At 33.9% G+C, this 10,093-nt stretch overlaps 1 protein-coding gene across 1 annotated transcript; it reads left to right on the top strand.

Annotated features, from left to right (window-relative positions):
* Positions 1 to 221: 221 nt before the first annotated feature.
* Positions 222 to 7,034, top strand: LOC149224183 (Major facilitator superfamily protein). Its single transcript, XM_089386025.1, has 5 exons — positions 222 to 438; positions 543 to 786; positions 2,794 to 3,011; positions 3,274 to 3,833; positions 5,794 to 7,034. The coding sequence occupies exons 1-5, from the start codon at positions 436 to 438 to the stop codon at positions 6,713 to 6,715; spliced, it is 1,947 nt and encodes a 648-aa protein (XP_089242151.1). The 5' UTR covers positions 222 to 435; the 3' UTR covers positions 6,716 to 7,034.
* Positions 7,035 to 10,093: the final 3,059 nt, after the last annotated feature.

The following is a 10,093-nucleotide window of genomic DNA, read 5'->3' as shown; positions in this document are numbered from 1 at the left end:
GTTTTTTAACCGGGAAGGAATGAATGGTGGTTGGCCGGAAGGCTGCCATATTGTTTTAGGAGATTTGCAAACCAGTGTGGGGGTCCATGGTCCTTTATTTCGCCTTGTCTTTTGCTCCAGGCCTATCCCATCCGATCCCTATCATTTTCACTTCACGGACCTCAAGGGATTGTGATTAATCTTATGCTTTTGCAACCTAATTACAAAGGGTTAGGTTCGGAGCTCGTTGCCCAAATTTCTTATATAACAGCTGAGCACTGCCCACCATGTTCTGCAACTCTCCAGGGTGTTTCTTGCTGAGATCTGTTGTTCAAGAAATCAGTTCTAGGTTTCCATTATTCGGGGTCACGGGAATATATCTATATATATATTTGGGACATGAAAGCATTAAGTTGCGGCTGTAGACAGGTGTATTAATACGGGCAGTTGAGCAAAATGGTGAGAATGCTAAGCATTGAAGTAGAGTACGTTTTCTTGATTCAACGCCATGATCATCACCCATGATGCTTCTGTTTTCTAAAACTCTATGATTTTTGGTGCAGGCTTTTACTGGATTCCAGAGATCAGAGAATGTGGCCAATGAGCCCAATGGAACGGATCGACAAACTGAACCCAATGGTAGAAGATGGAGGGTCTTTTCTTTCATGTGCTGCAGCGCAGGCGAAACAGACCAGCAGTCTGCTGAGGAAAAATCGGTGGGTGACAACAATATTGAAAGTGGAGTGGGGCATTATAGCCCAGTGAAGCGAAAGCTCGGAGGATGGAGAGCCATGCCCTTCATTTTCGGTATTACACTCTTCCTAATCCAAATTAACAGAAACCCATTTAAACCACCTTAGACCTTGATAGCCTCCGGCACGCATATCTAATGTAGAACAGACAAGGAACTTGGAGATTGGCAAAGTATATTCTTTGCAATAGAGTCAAATTCAGATTCCAATATCAGTATGCAGTTAGTAGAACTGCATTGATTATAATATATCCTAATCCATATTGGGATATCAGATACTTTAGTTCAGATAAATCCATCTTTCAACATAGGAAGGATCTAAGATACTTTAATTCAGATAAATATGTATTTCAACACAGCATTATTTTTAGAAGATAAGTCTAAAATATCAGAATGGAACTTTGATGCTTTGCATAGTTTTATATAAAAAAAATTGCAAGACATATTTATCACTAAATCAGTCTAACAATACTTAAGGTTTCCCTTCTTAGAACAAGGTCTCTATAATATATTTATGACTAAATCAGTCTAATAATACTTCAGGTTTGCCTTCTTAGAACAATGTCTCTATAATGGCTTTGTCTCACATGTAGCAGACAGTCTTCTTGGAAAACAGTATAGACTTCTGAGCAACATCATTTTATTGATGGTGCTATCAGCATATTCGCCCAACAGAGTCTTCTTGGAAAACAGTATAGACTTCTGAGCAACATCATTTTCTTGATGGTGCTATCAGCATATTCGCCCAACATTCATTTTTCTATGAAGACTACATGCTGAGACTGCAGTCTAACGTGTAGCTCTGCGACAATATATCAGAATCAGAAGAGCATTTTATCTATTGCCCATATGGTTGGCTTTAATCTTTATTCATAACGCTCCGTTACTTGTTGTTTTTCATGTCTTAGGAAGATAAAAACTCAGATGTTCATAGCTCTTTGCTTAAAGAATTTCAATGGTTCTGTCTGGTTATAGTTCAAGTTCTTGGTGGTTAGACACTGTTTCATATACAATCAGTATTGTTTATAAAAACTGATTTTTTAAAGTTTGCATCAACTTATTCATTCATTCACTTTTGGAACTGCAGATTTCTTAGAAACAAACTGATGACTATAATACCCAACAGTCTATTTCTGAGGAGCCCTGCATACTTTGCATCACCTTGTTCATTCAGTCACTCTTGAACTGCAGATTTCTAAATAAACTGATGGTTCTATGGAGCCCTGCATATTTTGCATCACCTTATTCATTAAGTCACTCTCTGAACTGCATATTTCAAAACAAACTCGCGATTATATTCAACAGTCTAGTCCTATGGAGGTCTGGGTTATACCAGTCCAGCTTTAGAACACAACTATGGGCAACTATTACTAGGTTATTTAGCCTTAAATGTTAGGATCTTGTGTGGGAACGCTTCGTACTTGCTTCATTCAAGCATTTGAGAATCTTTGTGGCTATTTTCTGGGTTTAGCTTTGAGTTGTTGGTCTAGTTTAGTTTATTTTTCTTATTTTTGAGCTTTAGCCTGACTTGTTTTTAGTGCGATTTTTTGGAAGCTTTTCAGGTGGGTTTTTCTAGTCTAATTTCTCTAAAATCTGACAGGAATTTATTGAAATAAGAAGTTTGATGGGTAACCCCTGCAAAATCAAAGTGCCCTAGGAGTTTTTCACCCTGCTAAATCTATATATACAGTCAAAAAACCTGTTTAAATAACACAAATCAAGATTTCACCTTATAATTTTTTACCAGATTCCGGCACCAGAAAGTCCAAAAAATCAAATTAAAAACAACTCTTTTTCTCCGCATTCTTTGTCTCCTTATTTATGAGTACTTTGAGCTGTACTTGATCAATTTTCACCAATAATTTATAATAGATACAAGTTTGTTTTTTGTTAGATCATTCTAAATATTTTTGTAATGTGATATTTGCAGTCTGTAGTTGGTAATGTTAAAGATCCATTGTAGCGAACGTTAATATTATTCTCAATATATGAGTTGGTTGATGAGTATTTGTTGCATGTGGTGAACATTAGGTGATCACTGACCAAATTTTGTGTTAAACCAGCGAACGAACTGTGCGAGAAGTTGGCCGTAGTTGGATTCTCGACCAACATGATTACATACTTGCAACAAGAACTTCACTTGCCACCAGTCATGGCTGCCAACACTCTGACCAATTTTGGTGGCACAGCAAGCTTGACTCCATTGCTGGGAGCCTTCATAGCCGATGCTTACGCGGGCAGGTTCTGGACTATAGCAGTGTCTTCAGTAATTTATCAGATTGTAAGTTGTTTTTGCTATGTAATAAAATTTAATAAATGATTAAGAAAAATATTTTATAAATTTTTTTATGATGCCCATGAACTATGAAGTATCATGTAAGTCTTGATTTTAGATGTGATGAAATATTATGTAAATGATAATTTTAGCTATTATCATGTTATATATGTAATGTAAATGATAATTTTGGCTATTATCATATTATGAAATATTATGGAAGTTATGAAATTCAAATCTCACTTTCTTTTTGGGAAATGATATGCAGGGAATGGCCATATTAACGATATCTGCTATTTTGCCCCAGCTTCGCCCTCCTCCCTGTAGCGGCAAGGAGGTCTGCAAGCAAGCCTCGGCCGGGCAGCTGGGTATCCTCTACTTTTCCCTGCTGCTAACAGCCCTAGGTTCAGGGGGTATACGCCCATGCGTGGTGGCGTTCGGAGCCGATCAGTTCGACGAGAAGGATCCCAAGCAGGGGAAAAAGATGTGGAATTTCTTCAACTGGTATTACTTTTGTATGGGGCTCTCCATATTGCTGGCAGTGACAGTGATAGTTTACATTCAAGAAAATATTGGTTGGGGATGGGGTCTGGGAATACCTTCGGCGGCCATGGCAATTTCCATCGTTTTCTTTGTTATGGGACTTCCTCTGTACAGGCACTTTAAGCCGGCGGGGAGCCCACTGACTCGCCTATTGCAAGTGATCGTTGCCTCGATCAAGAAACGAAACCTTCCGAAGCCGGCGGATCCGAGCTTGCTCTACCACGACAGGGAGAAAGACGCTGCCATTTCTCCCGGCGGCTGCCTGATTCACACGAACCAGCTAACGTAAGTACTGAGCTAGCCCTCAATCATACATTTTTTCACTCTGATCATTGCCTAGAGTTTGATTATGATTAGCATACAGTATATGGGTAATTTGCACGAATCACCTAACGTAAGTACTGAGCTAGCCCTCAATCATACATGATCAGTGCATAGAGTTTGATCATAATTAGACTACAGTAAAAGCTAGGCTGTGATCGACCGGATTCCGGTGGCTCAAATCCAAATTCATACGATATTTATTCATTACATTGAGTAAGACTCGATAGATCAAAAATAACTTGGGACAATGAAAAACACTATGTAAACCCAAAAAAGGTCAGTAAATTAGTAAGTTCTTAAAAATGTAAAGTGAGTATGAGTAAAAGGTTTATATTTGATAGTAGGGTATTCCTCTACTTAAAAGTGTTATAATAGTGAGTTATGATCTACTCAAAAGTTATCTAGTGTTATTACTATATAGTGATAGTAATTGAAATCTACTTATATGAAGTGGTTAGTAATAATTCAGTGTAGTTAACCATTTGAATTGTCCATTAGTTTACTAACCCATTTGAATCGTTTAATCAGTGACCCCATACTGCAGATTAAACATATCCACTTAAAATTATAATGATAATAGTTGAAATCAAATTTAGTTTATGAATGTAAGATATTATTATAATATAATAATAATAATAATAATAATAATAATAAGAATAAGAATAGAGATCAAATCTACTTTATGAATATAAGATGTTATTATAATTATAATGATGATAAAAAATTGAAATCAAATCTAATTTATAAATATAAAACTTTATAATTATAATAATTAAATCAACTTTATATTTGTATTATAAAATCAACTCTATATTACACAAATATAATTATAATAATTAAAATCAACTCCATATATTATAAAATCAACTCCATATTACATAAATATAGTACCAGATCAATCAAACCCCTCATTCCTCTAACCAAAAAATGTACACCATAAACCACTCATTCCTTTGACAGAAAAAACGATGTGCACCATCAAAGTTATAAACCTGTCATAATTCCTGGGTATTTATATGATTCGGATCCTGCTTCTCTTAAGCTCTGATAAACTATACATGCTTCTCTTAAGCTCTGATAAACTATACATACAGTAACTTTTTTGTGTGACACGGCCAAGTAACATTGGAATTTAAAATCAAATTCAGCCACTGAAATCTGTACATACTTAGGACCAGTCTGAGCAGACAAAGATTTGGTTTGGATGACTAGTTTGTTTAGGATTTAAGATTTGTTTCTTTGAAATAGATTAAGTATGGTTGAATTTAGGTTTCTGTGATCTATGTTAAATGTTTTCAGAAAAGTTTTTAGCGAATATCATATTGTAATTTATTTGTCGCGCTTTGAACCAACAAGTGTGGTTCAGCGTCAGTAGAAGTTGAAGAACCAGATCATGATCAAATGTAGCCGTTCTTTGTCAAATAGAGACATTGGATGATCTGCTCTCTTTATTTTTCATGCAGCCATGATCTGGTTCTTCAACTTATCGTAAAAATGAACCACACTTATTGATTTGAAACAAGTCGACAAATAAATTACGATATAATTTCACAGAAAACTCTTCTCAAAAACTTAAATTGATTTTTAACTGTAATCTAGATTTCCAAAATTATCTGTATGACTTTCGTCAAAAATATACTAAGAAATTCTTTTCTGGAACTTTTTAGACTATGCTCTTGTAATACTAATACTAAATTTGTTAATCTTATTAAACCTTAGGCAACCGATGTCTTGACAGCGATTTACCCGTCTGATACGGCGGGGAAATGTGAAATTTCAATGTTTTCGAGAAGCCCTGTCACTTCTTGTTTTGCGGTGCAGACGATCAGACGCACGACACGTCACATCACGTCACGTCACAGATGGGCAGTAGGCAGCACTGACTTCTTTGTCTAATAGTTTTTTCTTTCGGGTATTGCAGATTCTTCGATGCAGCAGCAATCCCAACGGACTCGGACAAACCAGAGAATGCAGCGTCACCGAGTCCTTGGCGACTGTGCACCGTTCACCAAGTGGAGGAGCTAAAGTCGATAATCCGGATGGGGCCAATATGGGCGGCCGGAATCCTGCTGATCACGGCCTCCGCCCAACAGAACACGTTTTCTCTGATGCAAGCCAGGACGATGAACCGGCATTTGACAGGCACCTTTCAGATTCCCGCGGGCTCCATGTCGGTCTTCACAATCCTGGCATTGCTTTTAACAATTACAGTCTACGACCGCCTGCTGATGCCCATCGCGCGCCATTTCACCGGCCGAGGCCGCGGAATCTCGTTCTTGCAGCGCATGGGAATAGGGTTTTTTATCTCCGTCCTGGCAACCCTAGTCTCCGGCTTCGTCGAAGTGAAGCGCAAATCCGTGGCGGCCCACTACGGTTTTCTGGACCGCCCCAAGTCCATTATCCCCATAAGCGTTTTCTGGCTCGTTCCACAGTACGCTCTTCACGGCATAGCAGAAGCTTTCATGTCGATCGGGCACTTGGAATTCTTCTATGACCAGAGTCCCGAAAGCATGCGGAGCACCGCCACGGCTCTTTTCTGGACTTCAATCTCCGCCGGTAGCTATCTCAGCACTCTTCTTGTTTCCACCATCCACAAGGTCACATCCAGAGACGGGCACCATAATTGGCTACCCACCAACCTCAACAGAGGAAGGCTGGAGTATTTTTACTGGCTCATCACTCTGCTGCAAGTCTTCAATCTGCTCTACTACATGGTCTGCGCTCGCTTCTACACCTACAAGCCTTTCGTTGTGGCAGTGGATGATGAACCCCCTCCTAAGGAGTCCTCTCATGATGATCCTGCATTAAACCTACAGTTGTCTACCAGTTCCAAGCTAACTTGATACATTGATAAACAGTACTCATAACAAATCATTTCCCACTATCTATATTGAGAGGGTCAAAGTTTCTTCCCTTTGTTGGTATGACGTATGAAAAGTTTAAAATTTTCTATGTATAATGTAGGAAAAGTTTAAAATTTTCAACATATAACAGGTTTCATTACTTTTCATATTTATGTACAGTAAGATTTTGTCCATTACTCTCATATTGGTGAAGGGCTTTATTATTTATTACTCTCATATTGGTGAAGAGCTTTATTATTTGTAATGTTCAAAAGTTTTTCTATTGAAGAGAGTGAAAGTTTAATTTTCTTATTAGGTAAATTTTTGTCTATTACTTTCATATTGAAGAGCTTTAATTTTCTTATTAGGTAAATTTTGGAATATTACTTGAAGAGCTTTATTATTTGTAATATTCAAAAGTTTTTCTATTTAAGAGAGGGAAAGTTTAAGTTTTTTATTAGGTAAATTTTCCTTTTTTGAAAAGTTATCGAGTTTCTTCTTTCTATTGGTTCATAAGGGAAATTTTCTAAAAGGGAAAAGTTTTTTCTGTCCCTTCATAATATATGATGGTTGAAATATTTAAAATATCTTATAAGCTTTTCACTTCATATATTAGACTTTTATTTTATGTTTTTTATAATATAAAATAAATCAAATATTTAAATTAATTATATATGTGTGGTTTTTTGGTTTGTTTCTAATGTTAAAATCATTGAAATTTTTTATGATATGTATTTCAATTTTTTTTTTTTTTCCAATATTATATATGAATATTTTGATATGTATTTAAAAATTAGAATTTTTTCCAATATTATATATGAATAAAATATTTTTTTTATTTTATATTTAGTGAAATTTCCTATCTATATATTCTCATTTGATATGTATTTAAAATTTCTAACTTTTCTCAATATTATGTGCGAGTATTTTTATGAAAAATATTTTTATATTTTATGTTTAGGTTTTAGAAGAATTATTTATTTACAATAAAAAAACTTAAACTCATTAAGTTAAAGTTTAACTTGTTACTGAATTAATTGAACTTTATCTTAAAACATCTTATATTTCTTTTAACCATTCAAAATAAATCTAAATAACATTTCCCATTACTTGTATATAGAGATCATTTTATTTTAATATATCATTTCATAAAATTGCAAAATTTTTGGAAATAAAATTATAATAAACATTTTTATTAATCTAATTTTCATTTCACAACTAGAAATGTTCATTATCTTTAATAATAAATTTTAATGTTATGGCTAAACTACATATCAAATTGGTCTAAGAGACTTTCTTGCATGTAGATAAGAGAGTCATTCAATTTGACTATTAAAATATAAGGAAATGTGTATACTTTACTTCATTCTAAATTTGCACCTATAACCTCTTAAAAGGAAACACACTTTTTTAACTATTAGACTCATTCAAATTATACATATCAAGCTTAAATTATTATTTAATATTGTGCATAATCAGATTTTTTTTCTAAACATCTATAAATTGTTTCAATATAATAATATTTATAAAATAAAATGTAAAAATCATTAGAATATGATGTTTTAATATAATAGCATTTATCAACTAAATTTTAAATATATTTATTTTAATTTAATAGAAATCTTTAATTTTTAAAGTTTAAATGAGTTTATATATATATATATATATAGTGACCCAAAAAAATCTAGTAGCTGGCTTGACACTTCATTACCAATAAATTTCTAGGGGGCTATGATTTGTCCTCTCAGTAGCCTTAGTCGCAACAATTGTAATAGGAAGATTTGAACCAGGTCACAATAGGGGAATTTGAACTAGGTCGCAATACAGAAATTTTAAATTTTAACCTAAGTCCTTCCTTTTCATCAATGTCACATATTTGAAATTACAAATTGAAATTCCACCAAAAAAATAATATTTAAATATTAAAAATAAAAATAATTTTATCGAAATAATAATTAAATTATAAATTTTTATATGAATAATATATATCTATATATATAAAACTAACATTGTTCACGGAGAAAAAATTAGAAAATAAATGTTGTGGTTCACACAACTATCGTCAATTTAAACGCCGAATGAAAAAATTATATATCATTAAAAGTGAATGAATCGTTTTCCACCTAGGCAATTGTAATATATTTTTTTCATATGCAAGCTTAAATTGATACATGTTATTTATGTTTTCCTTAGGATAATTGCGTGGTGTGTTTCTCTTTATAAAAAAATAGTTTTTGTTATATAATTCAAATATTTTTTAATTAATTATTATTTATAATTAATTAAAAAATTATTAATTTGATGTAATTTGTAAATTAGATTATATTTAAAAGTATATATTTTTGAAGTTTTATTATAAAGTCTATGGGACTTTGGATTGATGGTGAATGAGTGTATTGTTAAAACATTTTTTGTGATAAGTCACTGCTTCAAATCCCTTTGAGTGCTTACCTACCACAAAAAAAAACCTTACCTACCATAAAAACATATATATATATATATATATATATTAAAAAATTTATTTTTTTAAATAATATATATATATATATATATATATTAAGTAATAAAGTTAATAAAATAATATACGAGGACAAAACTGGATCGGAGATTCTGATCTACATTTATTGGATGTTTACAACTCAATTTGTTTTTTCTTGTGAATGTAGCGTGACACAAATATATGGAGTGACTGACATGTGTTGTCTTGTGGGGTGAATGGTTTCATAAAAATATGCGGTGCAGCATTGAATTAAGAGTATCCTGAAGGATTTTGGTTTTAAGTTTGCATCGTACCCCAGATACAGAGTTCAACCTAACGCAAATTGGACGTATATCAATTCTAGATTTTGTGATTGATCAGCAGCTTTTGCATAAAGCTGTGTGCACACTTTTTATATGGTTCATGCTCGTCGCGATCAGAAGCCAGTCACGTGAACTGATGACGTCCTCACTTTTGTTTTGAAGAAATGAATAGAGGTGACAAAATGTTATACACAGGTCTGGTCTTTTCGCAGTTGTTTCGAACTTGGGAGTGATAGATACTTGCACACCGAGAGCTTTAGTTAAAAATATCTTTATTTCATAATTCCCAATGACTCCATGTTATTTCCATTATTAGTCCTTGCCTCCGGCAAGTAGGGATTATAGCGTTCGATCGAGGGTTGGCAAGTAGGGATTAGAGCGACTCCATGTTATTTCCATTATTAGTCCTTGCCTCCGGCAAGTAGGGATTATAGCGTTCGATCGAGGGTTGGCAAGTAGGGATTATAGCGTTCGATGGAGGGTTGTCCAGGGATTAGTTTTTTGTTGACAGTAAATTTTCAGTGTTTAAGTAATTTTAAGCAAAGTTTATTGTTGGTGATTTGGCTTCAAAAAATT

The sequence above is a fragment of the Pinus tabuliformis genome, chromosome Q, assembly GCF_031772625.1.
Source record: "Pinus tabuliformis cultivar Carrire ecotype Pingquan chromosome Q, CPIR1, whole genome shotgun sequence".
NCBI classification, from domain to species: Eukaryota; Viridiplantae; Streptophyta; class Pinopsida; order Pinales; family Pinaceae; genus Pinus; species Pinus tabuliformis.
The sequence above is the reverse complement of the archived record's forward strand: the minus strand, read 5'-3'. Positions and strand labels throughout refer to the sequence as shown.

What these genes read in the sequence shown, in the direction of transcription:
- LOC149224183 (XM_089386025.1), top strand. An exon ending in CTTCAGTAATTTATCAGATT is followed by an intron (nt 3,012 to 3,273) that starts GTAAGTTGTTTT and finishes AATGATATGCAG; the next exon opens with GGAATGGCCATATTAACGAT. An exon ending in ATTCACACGAACCAGCTAAC is followed by an intron (nt 3,834 to 5,793) that starts GTAAGTACTGAG and finishes CGGGTATTGCAG; the next exon opens with ATTCTTCGATGCAGCAGCAA.